The 25,493-nt window shown below is 39.2% G+C and overlaps 1 protein-coding gene across 3 annotated transcripts in view; it reads right to left on the bottom strand.

The window, feature by feature from the left end:
* The window catches only part of ROBO1 (roundabout guidance receptor 1), a 1,020,189-nt gene that overhangs the window by 47,316 nt on the left and 947,380 nt on the right, over nucleotides 1-25,493 (bottom strand). For all 3 annotated transcript variants that reach the window (XM_040980627.1, XM_040980628.1, XM_040980629.1), the window contains 9 exons: nucleotides 20,311-20,516; nucleotides 18,756-18,837; nucleotides 18,418-18,586; nucleotides 18,164-18,330; nucleotides 14,703-14,824; nucleotides 13,852-14,083; nucleotides 12,667-12,788; nucleotides 8,867-9,038; nucleotides 3,707-3,904 (listed from right to left, as the gene is read on the bottom strand). In XM_040980627.1, the coding sequence (XP_040836561.1) occupies nucleotides 3,707-3,904; nucleotides 8,867-9,038; nucleotides 12,667-12,788; nucleotides 13,852-14,083; nucleotides 14,703-14,824; nucleotides 18,164-18,330; nucleotides 18,418-18,586; nucleotides 18,756-18,837; nucleotides 20,311-20,516 (1,470 nt within the window). The remainder of the gene's footprint in view (nucleotides 1-3,706; nucleotides 3,905-8,866; nucleotides 9,039-12,666; nucleotides 12,789-13,851; nucleotides 14,084-14,702; nucleotides 14,825-18,163; nucleotides 18,331-18,417; nucleotides 18,587-18,755; nucleotides 18,838-20,310; nucleotides 20,517-25,493) is intronic.

Genomic DNA, 25,493 nt, shown 5'->3' with positions numbered 1-25,493 from the left:
AGCTTGCCTCTACAGGTACCATTCTGAAGTGTCTGACAGCCCAGTGTGCTTGGGGAACCGTGCTGGGTTAGCCTGCGGATGACCCTGAGTTTAGCAACACAGATTTAGCTCTCGGCTTTCGTACAAACAGGAATGGTCTGCTATTAATCATCTCCAAACACGGGATGATGGATTCTTAAACAAGTATTATCAGGGACTTGCTGGAACTTTACCTAGAAATCTGAAAGTAAATGCTTATTAATGTGAACTCATAGGTGAATGTAAGTGTTTGCCATGGAGCTGGGGGGAGTGGGAGGAAGGAAGGAAGGAAGGAAGGAAGGAAGGAAGGAAGGAAGGAAGGAAGGAAGGAAGGAAGGAAGGAAGGAAGGAAGGAAGGGAAACAAAGAGAACCATGAAATCAAACTGTTTCACCAACGACAAATACCTGGCTGTCTGACATTCCACACTGTCCAATGCTTCACATTGATTATCACAAAAATTTGTGAATGAACCCAAACACATTCATTTTTATATTTCATTTTTTTCAATTCCAATCTATGTTTGCACGATTTCTAGGGGTAGGCTCAATGTTTTGTCTTTAAAGCTACGTGAGAATTTAAAACAACAGGACAATAACACCCTCTGAAACCCTTCACTCTCTGCAGTTATAAATCTTAATCTAATCAATAATGCTTGAAATTGAACTGCAGACCTCAAAACAAGCAGTGCTTCCTCCCCCACTTTTTCCATCTTCTGCCATTCCTGGGCATTGGACAGCACCAGCACAATTTCCATGGCATTTCATAGAGCGAGGATATTGACTTATTTTCTAACCTTGCCATGATAATTCAAAGTAAATGTTGCTCTGGTAAAAAAAAAAAAGGGGGAGGGGGGAGAATTTACATTGTTCCTTTGAAGATGAAAGTCAGCTTAAGAAACTCCTGAAAAAAATTAGAATAGAGACTACACATCATGCATGGAAAAGCTGCCAAAAATATATCTCCTGTTTCCCATCTTAACAGGAAGAGAATTTGACTTTGGGTTGAGAGCATGTGGGTTTGCAACCAGAAGGCAAGAGCATCCTGTACCATGGCCACTTCTTACCTAACCAATTTATCTCAGATGGTACTAGAAGGAACAAAACCTACCCATCTAAGCAGTGGACCCAATTAAATCTCTGGCCTTCATTGGCAGTACAACAGCCCCTGCCTTGACAATTCTATTGTGTCTTCTTTGAGATACATCTTTTCAGTGAATCAATGTAATTTAGCTACATTCAAAAATTCCAAGCCACAACAAGTCTTCATAAAAAAAATAGATAGTACATTTGAAACTAAAGCTATTCACACCAGAATGGAGTGCCTGAACATTAATTGGCTGTTGCAAGGACACAAGGAACATATGAAAGGCCCTTGTTATTACTGCTCCATTGCTAAGCCCAGTTTGAGGAATTGAAGGAGAGAAGAAACAAGGTCAGGCTAAATGAAATTTTCACTATTAGCACACCAAAGAACAACTTAATTCTCGGAGCTTCCAGGAACATAATAAACTCTCAGTGTACCCAGCAATGCTGGGGCAATGAGTGACTGTAACAGAGGAGGGGTTACCAGGTGTCCAGCAGACGTTGTACCCAGAGCTCCATTTAGGAGGCACAGTGGGAAGGGGGTGATATTAAGTACTCACCATTAACCAAAACCATACCCTAGTTAGCTGGTCAACAGACTCTTCTATGCTGACCTGTATTTTAGATACCTCACTTCCACTCATCTTAAAATGATCAGCTTTGTTTATGCAACCTAGTAAATCTATCTGTGGTGCAGAGAGACAGGAGAGAAGAGAGAGAGGGAGAAGGAGAGAGAGAAGGAGAGAGAGAGAGAGGGAGGGAGAAGGGGAGAAAGGGAGAGAGAGAGAGAGAGAGAACGCTCCCATACATTAGTTCACTCTGCTAAGCACTTGCAATGACCAGACACAAAAGCTGGAGAACTGGGATTCAATCCACTTCTCCCATAGGCGGCAGGAACCCAGTTACCGGGGCCACTTTCACTGTCTCCAGGTATCTTTACTAGCAGGAAGCTAGCTAGCTAGGGTCAGGACTCCAAGCCAGGAACTCGGAAAGGGAGACAGGTGTCTTAATTGCTAGGCTAAATACCTGTTTCCCAGCAATTTGTGTGACATAAAAAATATAAGAACTCAAGATGAACATTTTTTATGAAAAAAATGCCAACAGGATGAAGGGAGGAAAGCAGAGTCAATACTCATCAAATTACATTTGTAATTATGTTCTGTGATTTCTACAGAAACACAAGCTAGTAGAAAGAACAATGGTATTAGTTTAGTAGGGTTTTCAGAAACGGCACACAGGCATTTGTCCGCATGCTCCAAGGTCATTAGTAAAGGAAAAAGAGGTATTTTGGGGGTTATGGGTGGGATTTCCTGCCTCATTTTTAGACTTCAAGACAATATGCAGCATTTGAATGGTTATAATCACACAGCCTGGACACTTCGCTGTGATAAAAAACAGGATCCCACTGACTGGCTGTTTACAAAATGGAGTTGATGAAGGTCTTTGGACTGGAGAGTTCAAGAGACTCTGCCTACATTTGTTCATTAGTCAAATTACTTATTCCAGTCGGTTTTCAAACACAGTCCAACCCTAACATACCATTCCTGTACACTCCACCCCACAGCCTCCTCCGGGCCCCTTCCCAGCGATGAACCTGACATGGCACCCATGGGCCTCCCATCACTCTCCTTTGTTCTCATCAGGAACACTAGCTCTGCTTGCAGTGACCCAAAGGCTCTCCAACTTCATTTCACATGCAAGGATACTGACATGTGTCTGAGGAAAACACGTTTAAGCATGACAATGCTAAGGCACGTGTGCAGGTGAGAAGACCACTGCCGGGTCACTGGCAGGAGGCACCGTGGCTGATGTTTGCTGTCCCTGTGACGGTTGCTGTTGACTCCTTTTAGCCAGGACATCTGGTCACAGCGAGCATAACCCATTTAGACTGCTGTCCCAGATGACTGTGTAAATTCCTAGCCACACCCCAGCCAGAGCAAGCAGCCCAGATTCTGGCAATGCCAGAGAAATGAGCTGGCTAAAGATGCTCAGGAAATGTTCATTGAAAAACAATAAACCTCTACTCAGGCTCTGCTAACTAAAACACATCACCAAGTCATGTATTCTCTGTGCTCATAGGGAAAAAAAAATGAACAAGAATATTTAAGGAGTTTCTCCCTTTGGCTCATGAAGAACAACGATGTCCCCCTTAAATATGGCTGAACCGATTCAAAGCCTGCATCTGTAATTCCTGTGGATAGAATCTTAAATTTTTTTTTCCTCAAACATATAAAACAGTATATTACTTTCCTAAGAGAACCAGGACTTGTACAATATCCAAGTCTAGACCATCTCTGGTGAAATCTACTTTAAAGGGACCTGACTCTGAGACGCTGAGAAAATGTATTTGACTTGATCCTGAACCAGAATTCACACCAGGGCCCTTCAAAAAGTTCACAGAAAAAAATAAGTTAAAGGCTAAATTCCTTTTTGGTGTAAGTAAATGGATTGTGAAATCCACATAGTTTGGGTTTAAACCCATTTCCTCTGGACTATTTGAAGGACCCTCCCGTGTAAATGCTGCAATCAAAAGTACATTCAAAAACCTTTAGGTAAGAGTTTGAAACACATAGTAAACTACGAAAACTGCAGGACAGTTGAGACCTTTCCTGATGCCTGCATAGGTGCTGGTGAGTCCATTTCTCTTCTTGCGATGCCGATAGAGCCAGATGCTGAAGACCATGAGGATGATCCAACAGGCGGCCCCAATGCCTGCGATGAATGCCGGCTGCTTCACCACATCCGAGATCTGCTGGGCAAGGCTGACTTGGTCCTCAGGCGACACGGGGTTGCCGTGAGAATCTGAAAAGTCAAATCCGGGTTGGTTGGGTTTTATAACTCAGCATGACAATGTCAGCATGCTCCCGGGATATTAAATTGCCCTCCTTATTCTTTTATTTTTGGACAACAATGAATGGCTTTTCATTCTACATGACTAACCATTATTAATTAAAGTAGTTTAGGATACTTGCAGTCAAAGTATACTGATTTTTTATTCAAAAGTGGCTGACAATTATATGCACTGAATTTAAAACAAAAGCAATGGTGTAGGCATCTGTGTGTGTGTGTGTGTGTGTGTGTGTGTGTGTGTCTGTGTGTCTGTGTGTCTGTGTGTTGAAAGATGGGGGAAGGAGGAAGAAAAAGAGAAAGGAGGGAGAGAGATTGTTTACATTATGGCGATTCACATCCCAACGCCTACATCAGCCTGGGTTGGGCCATGCCAAAGTCAAAAGCCAGGGACTCAATCCAGGTCTCCTTTTAAAGGCAGCTACCATTCCACCACTGGAGCCAGCACAGCTGCTTCCCCAGATGCCCATTGGCAGAGGGTCGGAGCTGGGGATAGAGCCAGGCACTGAACCCTGGCATTCTAGCACAGCATGAAGACGAACCCAGGGGCATTTTCTGCTGTCCTACCCTTGTTTCTGTTGGCTTCCACCAAACTGCATGCTACTCCTTAAATTTCCCAAGATAGGGTCAACTAATTGAGAAAAACAAAAATGAATGCACATAGAAAAAAAAAGCTTTGAATAAATATAGAAAGAAAAGACAGCTTTTTTTCAGACTATAGAAATCTTTAAATACATGTTCTAAAAGGGGGAAGAGATAACATTTTATTCCTCTGTAAGACAGACATTAACAAAAGATTTATGTCTGTCTGTGTCCTATCTCCAAGTTTATCTCACAGGACCCTTAACTGTCTTAGAGACACAACAATTGAATCTATGTTCAGAAAGGCACGAAGAATTCAGTATCATTGACACACAATAAAACTTTTAAAAAGTGGTACCATTGAAATAACAATTGAGAGTCTTTCTTTAATATAATAACCATTACCATCAAGGGGTATATGAAAAGAACATTAAATATGGACAAGTATTTTCAATTGTTATAAAGAGCTAAAAAGACTTACATTTTTTAAGCCATTGTGATTTGAGAATTATAAAACTGATGGAATAGAGAACTAGTAAGAATTAATAAGTTATTTACTTATTCATGTTTTCAACGTATGAAGAACATTTCTCTAGTCCCATTACGTCAGATCACACAGAACAATTTGCAAAGTCTTTGTAGAAAATGGCTGGCCACTCTCATATCATCAAACCAATATCCCATTTTGTTGGCACCAAGTGATGCCAATGTTGGGGCTGGCCAATGGGTAGAATTCCCATTGGTACTTGTGCTTTTAATGTCTCTCCAAATGCTGAAATCAGGTGTTGGTCGATTTCACTTACATCAGTGATTTCCTATGAGTCACCTGATTCCGAAGGTATTCATGGTGCAACTTTTTATGATTTTATGTTGCCTCATGATCCATTTTACATCTGGACTTAACTCATTCATAGCAAAAGCAGGACTGAGTCCCTATTTACATAATTTTCAGTTCTCTGTTTCTGCCTGTGATTAGCAGACACTTGCCTGGTGACTACCGCCTTATGGCACATGGGGATACCACACCACTTTAAAAAGTGTTATTTACTTATTAGAAAGAATTAGGGGGGGGAGGAAGAGAGAGAGAGGGAGATCATCCATCTGCTGCTTTCATTTGCTGGTTCACTTGTCTAATGACTAGGTCAGACTGGAATTCCACCTGGATAGCAGGGTCACAAGCATTTGGACTACACTCAGCTGTTTTCCCAGGCGCATTCGTAGGCAGATGGATCAGCAGTGGAGAAATCAGGACACAAATCAACACCCATAGGAGATTCTGGCATCACAGGTGGCAGCTTAACAGACTGTACCATGGCACTGGCCTCAGAACAACCCACTTGACTCACCACTCAACCTCCAGCTCCAAACACTTGTGGACTGTACAGTCAAGTAGCAGCGCCAACCTGGCAAACACTGCATAGGCCCAGCTATTGGAATGCCCAATGAGATACCTGGAGGAAGGCGTTGACTATGAAAACCTCAGTATCCAGCTTCTCCCCTACCCTACCACCTCTTTCTTTTCTGTCAGTGTGTCTGTCTTTTTCACTGTCTCTCTTTCTCTCTCTGAATCTCTCTCTCTCTCCTTAGCTCTCCTCCTGTTGGCGGGTCGCACGGCCACTGGGGCGTTCTCACTGGCCCTTCTGAGTCCTCCTCTTTTCTTGGATCCACCAGTCAGAAGTGACCTCTTCTATTTAGTGTAATCGTGTTGCCTTGCCTATTCTGTGACTCTTCTCACCAACACATGGGGCTTCCTCTGCCCGGAGTCAGGCTCTCCTAGACAGGGCATGTCTTGGCATCTTGGCAAGCACGAGCAGAGTGGACAGAGATCAGACAGGAGCTACAGGGGCTCTGCCAGAACAGACGAGCTTTCCTGGGAGAGCAACACCTGTGCACAGACTGGACACTGAGGCACTGTGCTGGGTGCCTACAGAAGGCAGCACAGCCAAAGCCCCACAACACTGTCAGGCAGGGCCGGAGTTACAGCACTCCACAGAGGTGTCAAAGCAGACACAATGCTGCTCAGACAATCTGTTTCAAAGCAGACACAACTTCCATTCCCTAAATTCCTACATATATCTTTCTTTGGGGAAAAAAAAAGTAGCGTAACACATTATATTGAAACATTTTCTAAAAAATCTTCCACAAATTATTTTTGCTTATTAAATGATAGTGTATCTAGATGAGATTATAGCCAGAAAAAAAAAAAGCAGCATCTAATGGCCAAGAAAGCAGGCTTTTGTAAAAAAACAGCCCTTTCAATATGAAATGGCTAAATTCGTTCTCATGTGTGTTTGTGCCTGTGGTGGTGGCAGGGTTTTGTGTGTGTGTGTGTGTGTGTGTGTGTGTGTGTGTGTGTGTGTGTGTGTGTGTGTTTGCTTTCTCTTGCTCAGAATCCTAGGTTTTACCCCGTGGTAGATCAAGGCTGTAAAGCCTGTTTTCACAAACAGTCACCTGTCCCCCACTGCTTGTTGACTGCACGTTTGATTTTGATATCCCAGACCCTTTTAGCCCTGGTTATCCTCAGAGCACTTCAACCTCTGTCAGTTCGCCACCCAGACCTATTTTTTTTTCCTCACACATCTTTGTATCTGCTAGGTTTATAGATTTCATGGATATTTGTGCAAGGTTAAGTTGGGTAGCTTCAGATTTTATGGAAACAGCCAACTGAGGTTCTATGCAAGAGATCAGATGGGCTTAACAGAACAAAGTGTAGTGTGACTAATGAATTAAAACAGTCACTCCATATCCCAGTCTTTGTCTCCCCACAGAGACAAAATACAGAAAACGGAAACACATATTAAAGAAAGGGACTTTGACTCTTAAAGCATATGATTTAAATCTTAAGTAATTTTCACAATTCATCATCCAAAAATCAAGATCTACAGCTGCTTGGTATTCAAGCAGATAGCCATCACCACCGATCTATAGGGCTATCACAGAAGAACTTGTCATTTCAGTGTGAATAAATGGATGATTTCTTTCTCTTTCTCCCTCTTTGTCTAAATCTGCCTCTCAAATACAAAGACAATTAATCTTTTTTTAAAAAGAAATTTCAAAGATAAATCAATCAATCAAATTCTAGTCAATGGCTGTGACAGAGAAAGCAAGTTCTTGGCTAAAGGCTTGGATGGGAAGGCCTCTGCCCAGACAGATCTGAATCAGCTTCCAGAGGAGTGACTGCGCGCTGTGGCACAGTGTCCCAATCAGCTGCCTGTCACCACATCCGGTGGGAATACTGAGTATCATTTCCAGACCTGGAGCCTTCACCCCCCCACACACATGATGTACTTCCTCTCTCCTTCCTAGTGCCTCAGCACAAACATTTGGAGTCCCCACACATTGTAGAGATCACGTCTCACTAGTTTGTGGACATAAATGTTGAGATTCCCCCGAACCAACTGGATATGTACATCCTGTTGTGTTACAGCGCAGGAAGTCCGCAGGCATGTATGTGTCTTACAGCTACTAGCACTCTCTTAACAATTCAACAGGTGCAGGTAAAATACAAACACTCACATATTTCATCCATTTCATAATTTAGTCCCTCACACGTTTCCAGTGCTTCTCATTGATAACACACCACCACAAAGCTGGCCACCTAACTCTCCATCTCTTTCATAGTTTAAATGTCCTTTGTTAATATCTGACCTTTCTGTCCTTCCTTTTAAATTGAACTGCATTTTGTGTTCGTGCTTATAGTACTTATATTTTAGAACTTACTAGTACTCACTTGGTAATTTATGTTTTATCTTCATGTCATATTGCCTAAAATGGATTGTGGTGACCAAGTCTCCTATATATCTGCTTTTAGCCATCTACAGTTTTTGAGACATAAATCCTATTTGATTTGCCTAGTAATTAGCATAGTGGAATATGTCGATGCTCTTTTACATCTTGTTTTATCTTTTGTTACAAAAAAGCTACTACAATTTTAAAGACACTAATGTGAATATGAATTGTATATAGCTAAGAACTTTTAATACCTATTAAACATTTTGTACCAAATATCTTTTTTTTTTCCCAAACCAAAACAACTGTGTGTTACAAGAAGGGCAAAATCGACCTTTTATTGTTCCTTAGTGTATCCTTGGTTCTCAAATAATACCATGGGATAGAGGGGAAAATGTAGGAGAGACATTTCCTTTAAATATCTAAGATGTGTAGTTGATTCAGTTACGTGTATTCGTTTCTATGTCTGCACTCACATACATTTTCTTTTGTTACTAAGAGAACACAGTTTTTGTAGCTACAAAGTCCAGGTTCTTCTGAATTGTAATAATGGCTTGGGTACAAGCAAACTCAGACAGAGGGAACCACATCCATGGCAACACTCACCCAGTTGGATGAACTGGGGCTCGCTCTTCACCCCAGGCCCGGCTCCGGTGCTGGCGGCCACTTCCACGCTGTATCGGATCCCAGGTACCAGAGAGGGAATGACCACAGAAAAAGTAGAACCATCTACTGTCTTGTTTATATGATACCGAGTTTCATTGCCCAGGCACCAAACCTGTAAGCATGAATGTCAATCTGATGAATGATGCAAATCAATACAAAGATCGACAGAGATCACACTTTCCAATCTACCCAGAGGTGAGACGTACCAGGAACACAATGTTTTCAAAAGTCACGCTCCCTAAGATTTAGTTCTGGAAAGATTCTTCCAGTCAAACTTGTTGTTAGTAGTAGCTTCAACACCCCCTTTATCCTTTCCTATCCACTTTCAATGGAATCTAACAGGAGTGCCTAGAAACTTCTAAAGATACTAACTCCTATCAGATCACATCATTAAGTACTATATCACCCCACATCACAAGGCTTTCATTCTTCTGCTTTGCAAGAAATTCTTTGCAAGAAAAAAAGCAAACAAATAAACAAAAGAACAACACATTGTGAGCTTTCTAGGCATGAGGCCACATGACAAAGTAACAAAAAAAACGAAACAGGAAACTGAGTGAGATATTTGGTTGCTCTGGGCTAAAACTTCCTGGCATCAAACCCAAGAGCAACTCATGTAACAAGGAGGAAGAACTTAGGAATAAACCAAAATAAAATGTGATGATCAACAAGAAGGACTCAGTGTTGGCATCAACGTCCCTTGTGGGTGCTGGTTTGAACCCTGGCTGCTCCACTTTCTAGCCAGCTCTTGGCTAATGTCCTTGCAAAACCAGCAGAAGAAAGCTCAAGTGATTGGCACCCTGCCCCCATCTGGGAGACCCAGGTGGATTTGCAGGCTCCTGCCTTCCAGCTGGCCACACCAGCGCATTCGTGTGGACATTTGGGGAAATAAGCCAGCAGTGGAGGAGTCTCTGTCTTCTTATCTCTTACAATTTCCCCTTTAAGTAACTAAACACATCTGTAAAAAGTAAGGACCTCATGCCATTCCAAGAAGCCTGTGGAACAAAGAGCAATTAACAATGACAGATATTGGCACTGTGTCCTTACATAAGAGCATTTCAAATAATTTATAGAAAATGAGATTAAAAGAATATTTAAATGCAAAAGAGTTGAAATTCACACATAGGTAAACATTTTTCATCAACTTCAAAGAAAGTTCATATGAAAAACCTATGCCTGGAGTTAAAAAGTTTGCATCAACATAAAACTTTTAATTGCATTTTCCACAAGTGTTCCTAGTTTTAAACAGAATTAGTTTTCCTCAAGATATATGAGCTCATAAAGAAATACAACACATAGTTGATTTGAAAAACAAAATGCACCATTTTTGTGATTAGAGACAAGTTATTGAAGATCTCATTTGTAATAGAAAAATTGGGGAAAATAAAGATTTTGAGTAACACTCTAATCCTTATTTTAACTTGCACTAAAAGGTTAATAATAGAGTGATTTTCTGCAATGATCAAATGATCAGAACAAAGTCTGAATCAAACCCCCCAGGGTAAGGTGCTAAGCCAGACAGCAGCAAAGCACTTCTGCCCGTCATATTCCCCTAAGGCCTTAGGAAGGATTCACTTCAAGCAATCCTGTGTCCTAACTGTAATTGCTGAGGGTATTTACAATAAATCTTAGCATCCCTGGACCTTATATCAATTGGACAAAACCCCCCCTTTTTTTTTGCTTTGGATGTTTATTCTATTTTAATATAGTTTAACTGCATACCAGGAGCGAATGGTCAAACGCTATACCAGGATCTGACCGTTTGGAAATAAAGACTCCTTTGTGAATTTTTTCCCCAATTACATTACACAGCTGAACCAAAGCCACAAACTGATTTTGTACCAGTCAATCAGGTTCTGAAAGGCATTTTATTATTTTAAATTGACCATGAAGTTAAGTGAAATCTACCCCTTCGCATTTCTTCAGGAGAGAAATGAGTTTTGACTCTTAGGGGAAAATGCCTGCATTACACAATTTTGCTTGAGAGCTGAGCCATCACTTCATCTGAGACCCTTAAGAATCTTCTAGAATAGTCTATTTTCCTGGAATGGGACACAGCATCTTGTCACTTTCCAGGACAGATAAAACCTTGAAGCTTGTAAAAAGCACCGAAGAAGTGTGGATTCTTTCACCTAAAATGATTTCGTTACTCTATAAAACCTTGGCCAGAACACTTCACAATAGCCAAAGTGTATTTATGGCAGTATTAGAAATACTTTTACGAAGATGTAGCCTAGTTAACACATACAAGTTTCATAATGAGGTTTTCAATATTTTACTAAATCACTTCAGAATCTAATGCCCTGGCTAAATTAAGTTCAATCTATTTAGTTCTTTTACAAGCTAATCTGCTGCTTTAAAAAAAGAAAAAAAGCCCATCCTCTCTAACAAGGATGCCCATCAGAACCACCTGCCAGATTTCATAGCTTCTCGTGGAAAGGCTGCCACTGGATCAGCTCATCTCTATCTGGCTAGATGATGGAGATTTGGACAATTATGCCACACGCAGTTTTGAAGCCTGAAACCCCAAGTGGCAGACCTGCTCTGGAAGGGAGGAAAATGTCACCTTTTCAAATAAGTTTCATAACAAAGGTACATTTTAAAATATTCACACACGAGAATATTTCATAAAGTTTATGAAAGAGGCGTAATTGTTTCGTCACATGCGTTTTCCTAGAATCTTCCTAGCTATCCTGTAAGAGATCATCCACTCAGCATGTAATTTCGCTAGTACCTGGAAAAATGGACAGGTGCCATAGAAATATAAATCAGTGTGTCAAGAAGGTCATGGTTTGCAGTCAAAATGCTAGTATACAGTGTGTTTGTGCAAGTGCTAAAATACACACAAGATCTATTTTTCTAAAGTTCTCCTGATTAATATATCAATTCTTTATCATAATTTATTCGGAGGGTCTTATCACATAGATTGATTACAGATGTAAGATAAACACCATCCTCTGGGTACACAGAACATCTCTCACTGAGTGTGTCTTGTACCTTGGGAAGCCTGAGAAGAGTTTGATTAAAATGTCTGTGGGTCTGTATTAATCAAAGAGTCCATAATGTTGTCTAATTTTGGTGAACACTCTGTGTTCAATTGAGAGTAAAATACATTTTGCTGTTTGGTGGAGTGTTATATACATATCAATTAATTTTATTAAATATATTATTCACATTTAAAAAGACGTCACTGATAGACATAATTTTTCAGAATCATTGCTCCTAAATCAGCTAACATGCTATCACATGTATGTAACACTCATACAACCCTTTAGATATTTTAAATACATTTTTCTGAGACAATGTTGTGTCTAGAGACCAAAACCAAAATTGACAGAAAAGTTTGCCAACGTCTACCTAAGGTTATAAAGTTGTGAATATGGGGAAAAATTACAGGATGTGGTCAATAGTCAAATTTACCTGGTAATCTAATCCTATATAACTTTTTAAGCTACCTTCTAGGAACACTTTTATTAGCATTGCAATTGGTTGTTTACATTTTGTGAGTAATTAGGTTCAACTTTTAAAATTCTTTTCTCCAAAAGACTTTTCTAGCCCTCCCATACCACCAACATTTACTGCATCTTTACCGAATGAACAAGATTTTGAAAATATAATTTTACAAGAGACTGCTTTTACCAGCAGATGGCGCCAAATACACATAAACCATGCAACCAGCTTCGTTTTTTTTCCTTACAGCGTAAGGAGTGTCTGTGAATAGAGTAACTCTGGCAGGTTACCTTGTATTCTTGGACCATTCCGTTCTGTGTGTCTTCTGGAGGGGGCTGCCAACTAACAAGAATTGCAGTTCCGTTCCCATCGTTCTTTGATATGGTTACGCTTTGTGGCGGGGCACTGGGTGCTGGTAAAGTATTAAAAACACAATGTTGTAGAGAAAGTGGAACACATAGAGTACTGACTTTCTGACGAGAACCAATACTAACACACACATTTGCCTTAAAGATATATCATATGCAAGTCTGGGAGATCCCAAATGACTAACATATTCTGTCAATAGAGTCAGCCTGTGTTTCTCACGAATTTTCCATAACTGAAAACACGGTTTATGTCCAGAAAACACCCCAGTACAACTCCTGTCTCTCCTACCCTGACACTCTAAACTCACGTTTCCCCTAAAAATGTTCAAAAGGGTGAAAATACAAAACAAATCATTCACAATACTGTCATTTGTATCAGATGTTTAGTCTGTTTTTTTCTGACCAGAACCACTTGGGTATTCATAAAATTATTATATATTATTCAAAATGATCAGCTGAAAAAGCAGCCTGCTATAGAGTTACTGAATTTCAAGTTCTCCCACTGGTTGCCCTGGCAGGACCAAAGCAAATAATTTCATAGACCTTACATGGTCCATGAGCAGATGTTCTGTTTTCTGTAGTTAGTAACAAACACACAATAGGGGATTGTTCCTTACAGATGAATGTAAATACTACTTTTAATTTTCAGTTATATAAGGCGGCTCACCATTCTGGTTTGCCTACAATTCTGGGTTTCCCAAAACTTGAGTTCTACAAAGAAAATGCTCAGGCAGTGAAATAGCGATCAAATTTAAGACCCTACTCACTTTAGCTGCAGATTATTCAACAAACTAACCTTGGCTAAATAAATGGCAAGACAATCCAGTTGGTAAGAATTACATTTTTAAAATGTGAATTGCTTTACACATAATTAAGTATACCCTGTCGTCTTCTTTTAAGTAATACAAAGTTCAGATTTACACATTTTTATGTAGTCTGACATAGAAGCCATCTACATATCATAGAAGTTTGGTTCTAATGAAACCATGTTCAATATCAGGATAGAAAGTAATGCCACGATTAACATTTCAATACTGTCAAGCAAGATATCCAACCCCTAACAAATACACCACCCTATACAGAAATCACACGGTGCACCATACTTACCTTCTTCCAGGGTTTTGGCAAACTTGATTTCACTATCTGCCCCCTGAAATTCATTAAAAAAGGGGCGAACTTTAATTTCATAGTTGACACCCTTTTTGAGATCAGGGATAATGACACTGTTTTTGCTTGGCGTCCTCACTTCAAACACTGACCACTCAGTGTCTCCGTGGCCGGCTCCTGAAGGCCGGTAGAGGATGTTATAGCCCTGGATGTACTGAGACTGCTGATCCACCTGTTAAAATCACATATGGAAACAGAGTCAGAGCTTTTTGTTGGCTCACGGAGACATTAGGAAAACTAAATCTGACAAAATGCAAATTGGAAATTGTGTCTTGACTTGCTCTTCAAAATTATAAAGTAAAATGTGAAAAATACCCTCTATTATCTGTGAGTTGATATGCGTTTCTGTACGTCACATAAAGATGTGTGGCACCCTGGCAACTCTGGGACATTCTGTCATCATGTTCCCCAGGATCAAGAGGGGGAGGAAACAAGATGTGTTTTACAATTTTCTGATTTTAGAAGCCTCCTGAATGCTACTTGGAGATAGTTCTTACTAAAAGAGGTCATGTAACAATGGCAACATCATCAAGTATTCACACATGAGGCTTTGTGTTTCCCTCTGCAACTGGGGACATTCACCACGGTAGCACAGGAGGAAAAAAAAAAAGATCAGGCACAAAGATAAAACATTTAGTTAAAGCCAGACCAGAGCTACCATCGTCAACAATGTTACACTGCGTTACTGGCATAGGCGTTAAAGTGGGTTACAGTTTAATGCTACGTACAATTATCACATAGAGGTCATCTGTTGATTCATATCTAGAACGTACGTTGTAGCAGCAACTCACCGTCCAGTGCACTTCGATGGAGGATGAAGAAAGGACGGCAGGGTTGTGCAGGTGCAGGACAACATTCCCCAGCTCTCGCTGCACTTGCTTGTGGTCCACCCCCTGACTGGTCGGAGGAACATCTGCAATAATCCAAGAAGGCTACGTCAGGCCCTAGGTAGTGTTCCAGCATGGGACGAGAGCCTGGGGATTCTGCCTTCCACTGAAGGCAACACCCAACGAACAATCACAGAGGCCAGCAAGTCGGCCTGTTAGTTCAGCATAAACCAGGACCAGCTTCAGCTTTGCATTAGGATCCCAAGAATAGGAAGATACAGAAGTGGGGGATTGGAGAGACAAAGCACAAGCCCAGGGCCTGAAGAAAGGCCAAAGGGGCAGGTGGAAACACTAAGGATGCCGATCGGCAGCTTCAGTGGATCCTGCTGGCAGGTGATGCTCATTGGCTTGCTGAGAATGGGGCAGTGAGCACAGTCCCCTCTACATCGGCCATAACCTTTTGTAACAATCCCAACTACGCAAGACAGAGACAGGCAGAAATCACACGGCCAAGGGAAGCACAGGAACTGACGAGTGAAGAGCAACCACACAGAGAAGCTGGAAGGCATTGAACTAACTCCGTGAAGCGTAGGTTCAGTCCGTGGCTACCATGGAAGCCAAAGCAGGTCCAGTAAAGTACAATGCAGCAAGTCAGACATGATCTGTGGGCAATGACCATTTCCCACCTGTTAACTGGTGAAGGCTTAGGTTACTGTCCTGACGGGGAGAAGGTTTACTATCGAGAACACCAAAATTTGACCAAGACCAAAAATGTAGTAAGTATTAAATTATCACAGGTTTGAGTTTCTATTATATAATGTCTTTCCTAGTATGCAAGATTAGTCTCCCAGGAAATTGTAGCTACCGCTCCATTCAAGTGCCATCCAGATTCTGGAACTCCCTATTCAGATGATTCAGGTGTCACTCATTATTTACATTAAATGACGTGTTCTTACAAATACCATATATTCTATTATCTTCTATGTACATACAGGGTTTAAACAGCAGGGGAAGATGACTCGATCCAAATGTCGGGTAAAACTACATTTGTTCTTTTGGAACTGCATTACTCTGATGGTTCAAATGAGTGTTTTCATCAATCTCAAATTGAACCCTCCCACCCAAACCCTGCCACACACTCACACACACTTCCTTTAACTCTGATGTCCTTCTCCTATCTATTTATTACTAACCATTAAAATCTAAATTCAAGCACCAAACTTTTGACCTCGGTACATTAATTTTAATTGTGAGGGTTGGCTCATCACTGTACTATTTCCAGATACATTTAATCATAACTGCCACATTTGCCAACTCTCTCTGTTTTGTGATATGTGCCAATTTTAAGAACTTTATTTTTAATCCAGAAACTATGCAAAATATCAAAGTTTAATAGCTAGTCTTTTGATACAAAATTGAAAAAAAAACATTGCAATCTTTTATGTTTACATGTTCATTACTTAATTAATTGATGAACAATCCTGAGGAAAGTGTGTATCTAGTCTCCTTTGCTAAGTCAGGAAACTGAAGCAACTAAGTTACTCAAGGTGACATGCAGGAGATTGAGAGTTGAGATAAAATATCCTTTGATTTCAAAATTGTCTGCTCATTTTCCTACATTGCTGTCTCCTGGCTGACATGGATTCACGCCATTCTGCATCTACAAAGCAAAGCTGACTACAATCTCATGAAGATGTAAATTCATCTTCATTTACAATGTGAGGGAGTGTAAGAGAGCCTCTAAAAAGTTCATGGAATGGTAGGATTGATATCATTTGTTTCAGTGCAAACATTTTTTGACAATTCAGAAAAAAATTTTTCATAGTATTTATATTTCCATGAACTTTGTAAAGATCACTGACATATTTCAAAATCATTCACATGAGGTTATGACAGAATACCACTCTTACTGGGTAGAGTCCCCTGTCCTGGGAACAGAAGGTTAAATTCAGTTTACAGCTGTCACTCTGTCTGCATTCTAAACCACTGCATATCTAATGCTGAGAGCCTCTAGCTGCCCCAAGGCAGGCTCCTGGTCTATGAAAATTGATGCTGAGGTGACTCATCACAGCAAATACAGGCATCTGGGTGTGCTGAATTCACACGGCAAGAGACAAATATGGGCATGTTCTACAAGTCACTTCGCATTCTCTGTGAATTCTGAAACAAAGAATCCTTCACAAAACACTGTTCATCTGCACACAAGAAAGACAAAAAAACATGTAACACAACTGGCAAGTTCACTTCCAGACCAGAAGAAAACTAGCTGAAGACTTCCTATGTGTGTTTCACTTGTTTCCACCTTTATAATAATTTACTACATCGCCTTTGAGGATATCCACTCAAGTGACAGAGAATCCCTCTCTGTGTTAACAAAAATGTTTTAAATGTTAGTCTCTAGACTGTAGAATTAACTTTCCTTGCAGATTTAAGAAGGGGCACACTTTAATACAATGGCATTAAGTTTAAAAATAAGCTATGAGTTCATGGAAAGGTTCAATAAAAAGATAAGCACATTTAGTACTAACTACGCTTTGAAATCAATGAATACTTATTCATAATATGCATTTTTCAAGACTGTGGGAAGAACCCTTGTATGTATGAATGTCTAACTTTGGCAAAACAAAATTATTTTCATCCTCCGTGAGCTTTCTGGAGTGCCTTAGTATTTAAATTTTACTCAAATCAGACCGTTAAATAATAGGATGAGTGAGAAAGTGCATAGGAGTTAATATTCTTCCTGGTTAAAAAAAAATAAGTTCTACACACAAAATATTTTTTTAAAAACTGTATAAGCAATTTGGTTCAATAGAATGTTCCCAATCCCAAATGTCTCAGAAGTGACATTAAACATGCCTGCTTTTCCCTTATTTAACCCAGTTTTCACAAAAATGAAAGTATTTTTCATTTAAAAATATTCATGTCTTATGTTCACATAACTGACAATGAAACACTGGGTAAACAGCATAAAGATTTCTCATTTTTTTAGAGGAGACTGGCAGCTCAGAGACAGCAAGACTAAGTTTTCAAGTAGCTCTTACATTTGTGAGATTCTAAAGATACGATTTGTAATTCTGAAAATTCACCCAAAAGGAAATCAGTACTTAATTTTCAACATAAGATGATGATTCTTTATACACATGGAATTATATTTAAAATCAATGCATTGACTAGAATATAAAATTGTCACAGAACATCTTTTGTTTCAGTAGAATTTTTAACTTTAAGAGAAACAGTTTTCTGATATCATTTGCTTAGTCTAGAATGCAGTGAAGTTGACAGACATTGTGTTTTAAAACTGAATGCAGCTAACTGACAACAAAATATAAATAAGAGTCCTTGTAAGCAGCATTCATGATGTGTCTCTAGAGTTACAGCGTGGAAGGCCAAGCAGATGCTGACAGTTGGAGAAAAGCCACATTTACCTTGTGTTTTCACTGGATCCGATATTTGGCTTGGGTCACTAATTCCATATGCATTAGCTGCTCTCACAAGGAAAAGGTAAATGGCGCTAGGTTTGAGTCCTTTAATGGCAAATGTTTCTGTCTTCACATTCTCTGCCACAGTCTGCCAGCTGCTACCAGATGCATGGCTAGGGAGAGACACACACAAGTGAGAAGGTGTATATTTCACAGTAAATCCAAAAATGAACAACCAGCACACCATGTCTTCAATCTACCTGAAGGCTTCTATAATATACGACGTAGGAGTTGCTCCTGAATTCAAATTTGGTTGCCACAATAACGTTACTGTATTTCTGGTGACATCCGTAACTTCAGGCTTTGAGGGGGCACTAGGGATTAAATTGGGGTCAGTGGGTCTTGGAGGTTGAACTGGAACTCCAAATTCTAACAGAAAAAAGACAAAAGAAAGAGGTTTACCTATCTAGAGATAAACATAGAAGTATAGATAACATAACCATACATCTACTAATGGATGAAGAAATCCAAGTCATCCAGTTGCCAGAAAGTAAACAACTGTATCTTAAGCTTTATTAAGACAAAGATGCTGATTTACCTTGGACTTCTATGTAAGCACTCCATGTCGCTTCACCGCTGGGGGTTGATGCGGTGCAGGTGTACCGACCAGTGTCACCCAGCTGAGAAGGCAGACAGAAAATAAATATTTGGAACAATCAAGAGCTCATTGGACTGGAAAAGCAATTACAGGTTTGTATATGTTCTATGAATATGGATAACTGCATTAAAATTCACAGGCAGAAATGTCCTCTTAATTGAATATAATGCCACCGAATGTCAAAGAAAACAGCATATGAAGAAAGGAAAAAAAGAGACTTTATAAAGTTACTCCAGTTGTATAATGAAATTATAGTGTCTGCACTAACATTATTTTCAGTGTCAGAGAGAACATATAATTAATAAGTTATCTAAATATAAAGAATTTATCTTTATTGCTAAATTATATATCATATCATATCATATCATATTATATTTTCACATTCAGCAAGACAAAAGCAAGGTTGCTAAAGCTTAGCCAGTGAATTTCCTTGCTGTGTAATATTTTATGAGCATTACAAAATGGATATATGAAATGAACAGATATTTATACAAAAATGAAACGGGTGAAAATAAATTTTGCCTTACTGTATTTATTCTCTCCCTTCGATTTTTGGAAGTCCACAACTTAAGGCAATTCAAGAAGTATAAAGCCAAACAGAAGTTGGAAAGAATCCCCTTCCTTTTAACTCCCAGAAAACAGAGAACCCATCGACCTCTGCCCAAGCTAATGACTCTACCTTCCAGCGGCAACTGATAAAGAATACTGTCATCTCACATTAGCAATTACAACGTCACAACACCGATCACCAAAAAGGAGCACAAACTAACTTTGCTGGAACACAGCATGAACTGTGATGCTCTTCACAAACCCCAAAAAAGCTCCCCACAATTGGCAATTCAGCAATCAAAATTTATGTTTATTACTGTCAAGACTATTCTTTCATAGGTCTCAAGAGCTTGTCTGATCCTGACCCGAGGAAGAAAAAGAAAAATCAAAACAAAACAAATACAGTTCTGAAAGAACAGGTATGGGATATAATATATCCAGGGAAGTAAATCCTTAAGTTGTCCCTACACACCTGTGGACTTTTCACCATTTAACATTCTGACTTGCAATGTACAGCTAGTGTGTACTTTGCTTTGTAGCTTTTGCTTGAATGTGCAGTATTCTGTAATTGCAAATGCCTGGATAAATAGAATAGTCAATTACATGACACAAAAAATAAGTATTGGAACATATCTTGTAAATGCCTTATACAATGACTGTATCAGCTACACGGTGGATATTTTTTTTCCCTCCAGCAAATCCCCATTTGCTTTCCTCTATACATCTGAGATGTCTTTTTTTCCCCTCCTGTACATAGCCTTCTACTGCTTGGCAGAGGCTAAATTATGTGTGTCTCAAACATATACAATAGAATATCCGAAAAAAAAATCATCAAACTAAAAACATACTAATACTTTCATTTAGCATTTCATCAATGCTAAGTGTGAAGGTTTTGACAGTATTCACTGAAAGCAAATTGGAAAAAAGAGGTATCATTTCAAGTTACCTTTGCATATCGGATCTGTAGCACCCCGGTCTCCAGCTGTTTGATTCGAGAATCTTGGGTGGAAACAAGGACTCCATCCTTCCTCCACAGAATTGTTGGGACTGGACTGCCTGTGGCCACACAGCTGAGCACTAACGTCCCATCCACGGCCACCGTCTGATTCACAGGACCTTGGCGAATGACTGGGGGAGGCCGGTCTGCAATCACTGCCACGAGAAATAACAGGAAATGGATTTCTGCAACTGGAAGCAATTTTCTAATCATGCAAGCAGCAGCATTCGCTCTAGGCTTTAAAACAAACCAAAGATAATTAAACAAGTAATTAAAGTAGGAGACATGCATTATTCAGGATGCATTTTTATGATGCACTGCTTTAGAATATTGAAATGAGATATAATGAATGCTGTCCAAATGACCAATCACTGAGCTTACTGCATTGTCAAATAATCTGTTTCATTTACAAGTTCAGAAACTAAGTAAGGATTGTACAGAAATAGATGCACAGTTGTGACAATGAAACCCTATACTTTCTCAGCTTTAAAATATGGGGGAAATCCTGGGGAAAAAAAACCCACGTTTATTTTAAGGAAACACAAGACGAACCACAATGAATGAACTGAAATTAAACGGAAACTCTTACCTTTTGTTTCCAACACAAACTAAGAAATTGATGCTACCGAATAGGACATTGAACTAATATAGATTTAGATTTTCATTTATGCACCAATATAATGGTGTTCCTTGTGTCTTTTTATCCTAAAATTCTTATAGTTTCAATATAACTGGATGAAGACTATCAAACTATGACAAAGTGAAAGAAACTGGAATACTGCACAAACACACTGTTGTCAGATTGAGGCAGGCCGAGAAATCAACATGTTACCTAATAGTAACTGCATATTAGAACTAAGAGGGAGTGCAAAAGCACTTCTGCTGCTTCTGACATCACAAACGATTCTCCTAACGTATCATGAAAAGTGATAATGAAAAGGTTTTATTATACAAAAGTAAAATCTTGATTTTATTATAAAAGTTATAGAATCTAAAAACTTTGCCTGCAGTAAAATCATCAGTTTATGGGAAAACACGTGAAATGACTGTGGCAGTAGAACCAAACTCTAAGTTAGAGAGGTGCTCCCACCCCAACTTAGGAAATCTTACCAAATTGCATAGAATTTCAAAACATCCCAGTTATTAATTTTACAATTTTGTATGCTACTTATGTTTTAAAACATACACAAATGAAAAATAAAAGATTCTAAAACGTTGCCTAATGAAAGGAAACTGTTTGCCAGAAGTAACTAAATCTTGGATGCAATAATTTCCAAAGTCTGATGATCATGTTTGAAGTTTCACACGCCAAAGATTTTCACAAGCCGAAGTCATTTTGTTCAATTGGCCCTTCACTAATCATGTGATAACTATTAGTTTTATGAGTTTAAAGTAAAAACACCAACAGAAAATTGCATGAGATTGATAACTGCGGATTTTCCCTCTACTCTTCCATTTGTGTTCCATGGAGACTACTAGGAAATTGATTCCAAGGGCCAATGCTAGAAGGCAGGAGTTGGAATCCTGTAGAAAATGTAGGTCATTATTTCCTTTGCTTAGAAGTTCAACTTCTTTTTCTATGTTATCTGTTGACTACAGTAAAACATAACTAGAGATTCCTAAAAGAATGATAAAGAGAAGGAAAGTATTTTATTGCACTGTGGTTTTTACAAGAGTGCTTATGTTTCCTTGATTAAAGGCCTAACGAATCGGTGTTTTTGAGAAGAATCAGATTAGAAACAGTATGTTTCTCCATAACTGAAGATAATCAGGTCCAGAAGAGGTGTGGCTTAAATTTGATAGTCTTGTTAGACTGGAAATAATCCAATATCTGTAGACATGTCCTTTAGACTGGAAATAATCCAATATCTGTAAACATACCCTGTATTTTTTGCTGTCATAGAATGCAACATTTAACATCACCCACACCTTCCCCAATCATCCCAGCCCTGTGCAGCGATGCCATTTCTCCATTATGTATTTCTCCAAGATTCACACTCAGTGATTAATAAAAATAAAAGCAAAGGAAACAACCAACGACTGCATGTCATTGGGGAACTTTCTCAGACTCTCTAAGCCTTACATTTTATGTGTAAGATGAGCATACTCATACCTACTCTAACAAGCAAATGGATTGCTATAAAAGGATAAGAAAGTGTTTGGCTCATTGCAGGTCAACCCATCTATATGTATGGATATTAACCTCTTGTCCTTTTGTGTACAAAAGAAAAAAATGTGTGGAGCAAAACTAAGAGATTTAAAGGTGCATTAAAGCAGTTTCACAGCTTTAGGCACAAAAAAAGCAATCTTCTGTTGTCATCATGGATTAGAGAAAAAGAGTAATGAAATATTCAATTACACATACTGTGGAATGTAATGGATTTATGAGCCAAATCTACATTTCTAATTTATAAAGCAAACCTTAAATTACATTCTCATATCTTATACTAGAACTCTAGGAATGAATTATCTGACACTAAAATACAAAAATGCAAGAAAATGAGTTACTTAAAAAAAAATCCGTGCCTGGTGATGTAGGACAAAGTGTCACCCTGCCAGGCTGTCCTTTGTTGCATCCAGAGCAGCCACTGGTAGCCACACACATGGCCATGGACTACTACAGTGTGGCTTGTAGCTTACAGCTTAGTTCTGCCTCGAAACAATGGTATGATTTGGGGCATTTCCTGCTACGATTTCACCATTCTTTGACTAACTCCATTGGTAAAATGAAGTTTCAAATTTAAAATTATTCTACAAAGTTCTTAGAGCATGGTCCCTGGAAGTAAGAAAAGATGATTAAGTTGCCTTTAATAAAAAGCATAACAGGGACTGACAATGTGGCACAGTAGGGTAAGCCTCCACTGGTGACACTAGCATCCCATAAGGGTGCTGGTTCTTGTTCAGCTGCTTCACTTGCTATTTCATTCCCTGCTTATGGCCTGGAAAAGCAGTGGAGGATGGCTCAATTCCTAGGACCTTGTACCCACATGGTAAACCCAGAAGAAGCTATAGGCTCCTGGCTTTAGACTGTCTCAGCTCTGGGCACCGTGACTTCTAATAAAGTTGTTTTTAAAGAACTAAGTATAAGAACAGAAGTCAGCATTGTGGCACAGCCAAGTCAAACCATCTACTATGAAGCTAGCATCCTGTATAGGTGCCAGCTTGTGTCCTAGATGTTTCAGTTTATAAAATGTTATGCAACATCATATCTTGAAAATCTGAGTCAGGCTGAAAAACTTAATTATCTAAAATTTGACAAGTTTAAATGCCTTGTTCAAATTAAGTGGAAACAGGCAAATCTTTCCTAAGTAAGAAATAATACTCTTTGCACTCTATATTTGTTGCTTTCAAGAGATATATATGAGAGAGTTTCAATTTCATATATCATTTAACAATCACTAACTTTATTCTTAAATTCCAGTAAAAGAGAAAATGATAACAATTAAACACCTAACATGGATTGGCAGGCTCCTGAGTCCAATGCTGCTTGGGTAAGCCACACCATTTCAAAGAGAGTGTGTACTCTGTGCCACATATTTGATTATGCCACTGCCTCTGTTCTATTTGCAAATAATAAAGGTCACAGTGCTAGAGTCCAGTACCCTGCAGAACTATGCACTGAGCTTACCGGTCATCCTCCTGACATTGTCAGCAACCATAATAATTGCAGCTTTACCTATAAAAGCTGAGTCCATGGTAGTTACCGATTGGTTTACCATCCATGGGCTACAAAGGGGAAGAAAATGGTGCCAATCTAGCAAGGCAAAACCCACCTTAGTTCCCCACAGAGATGACCAGGGAAGACATGTTCACTGCTAAGTGGTATGGTTTTACTACTTGGGGCAAATTGCAAATGCATTTAGCTTTGCTTCTTTTAGTTTAGCAAAAGTTATATGAATGACATAGACTTACCTGTATACATAAAAGCAATTCATGATAATTTCAACCCAGTTGGCACATGAAAAGAACAATGTCAATAAGACATAGGTGAGCACCCGTGTTAACAAAATCTCAACTATAAATCTACCAATGCTGATCACAAAGGAATAAAAGTGAAATTGAACAAAAAAAAGCAATAAAATATACACAAACACATGGAAATTAATGAACATACTGCTGAATAATCAATGGGTCACTGTAATTTTTTTTAAATATCAAAAACTTAAATAAGTAACTTTGAAAACAGAACATATAAAAACCAAAGAGCCAAAGCAGAATTCTGGAGCAAGTATATAACATTAAGTGCTTTTATGGAAAGAGAAGATATGTTACAATATACATCTCTAGTCCAAAGAACTGTTAAATATGCCGTGACAATAGGATCACAGATTTTCTACCATTTTCTACAACTATAACGCCATGATACACTTAAATAGCAGACTGCTATACTTGTGACTATTGCTGAACGAGTACATTATTGTAATAACATGGAAGGAAATTGTGTGTGTGTGTGTGTGTGTGTGTGTGTAAGGTGGGGAGAATGGGAAAGAATGAAGAGGAGGTAGAAGGCGAAAAACTTACATGTATAAAACCATATCATAGGAAATAATAATAAATGACATTAAGTACTTACTAAGAAAAAGGAGAAAAATGTTTCAAATAAATAATTTAATAATGACTCTCAAAGACAAGAAAACAAGGAAGAACCCAAACCCAAAAGTAGCAGAAAACAAGAAATAAAAAGGATTTGGTCAGAAATAAATGAAGCTTAAACAGACAAAATTACACAAGACCAACAAAATAGGGTCAGGTTTTTTCTTTTTTTCTAAGACTTAAATATTTTTATTGAAAAGGCAGATTTACAGAGAAAAAGAGAGACGAATCTGTCATTCGCTGGTTCACTTGCTAAATGTGCACAACCACCAATGCTGAGCCCATCTGAAGCCAATAGCCAGGAGCTTCTTCTGAGTCTCATGCACGGGTGCAGGGTCCCAAGGCGCTGGGCCATTCTTGACTGCTATCCCAGACCACAAGCAGGGAGCTCTTAGAGAAGTGGAGCAGCTGGGACACGAACTGGCACCCATTTGTGATCTTGGTACTTGCAAGGGGAGGATCAGCCAGTTATGCCAAATGTGCCGACCCCAGCAAAAGCACTTTTTAAAAGGCAAGAAAATAGTCCAACAGTTAACCAG

This window comes from Ochotona curzoniae, unplaced genomic scaffold (assembly GCF_017591425.1).
Source record: "Ochotona curzoniae isolate NIBS_2020 unplaced genomic scaffold, NIBS_Ocur_1.0 contig_3498, whole genome shotgun sequence".
NCBI classification, from domain to species: Eukaryota; Metazoa; Chordata; class Mammalia; order Lagomorpha; family Ochotonidae; genus Ochotona; species Ochotona curzoniae.
This window is presented reverse-complemented; position numbering and strand designations above follow the sequence as displayed.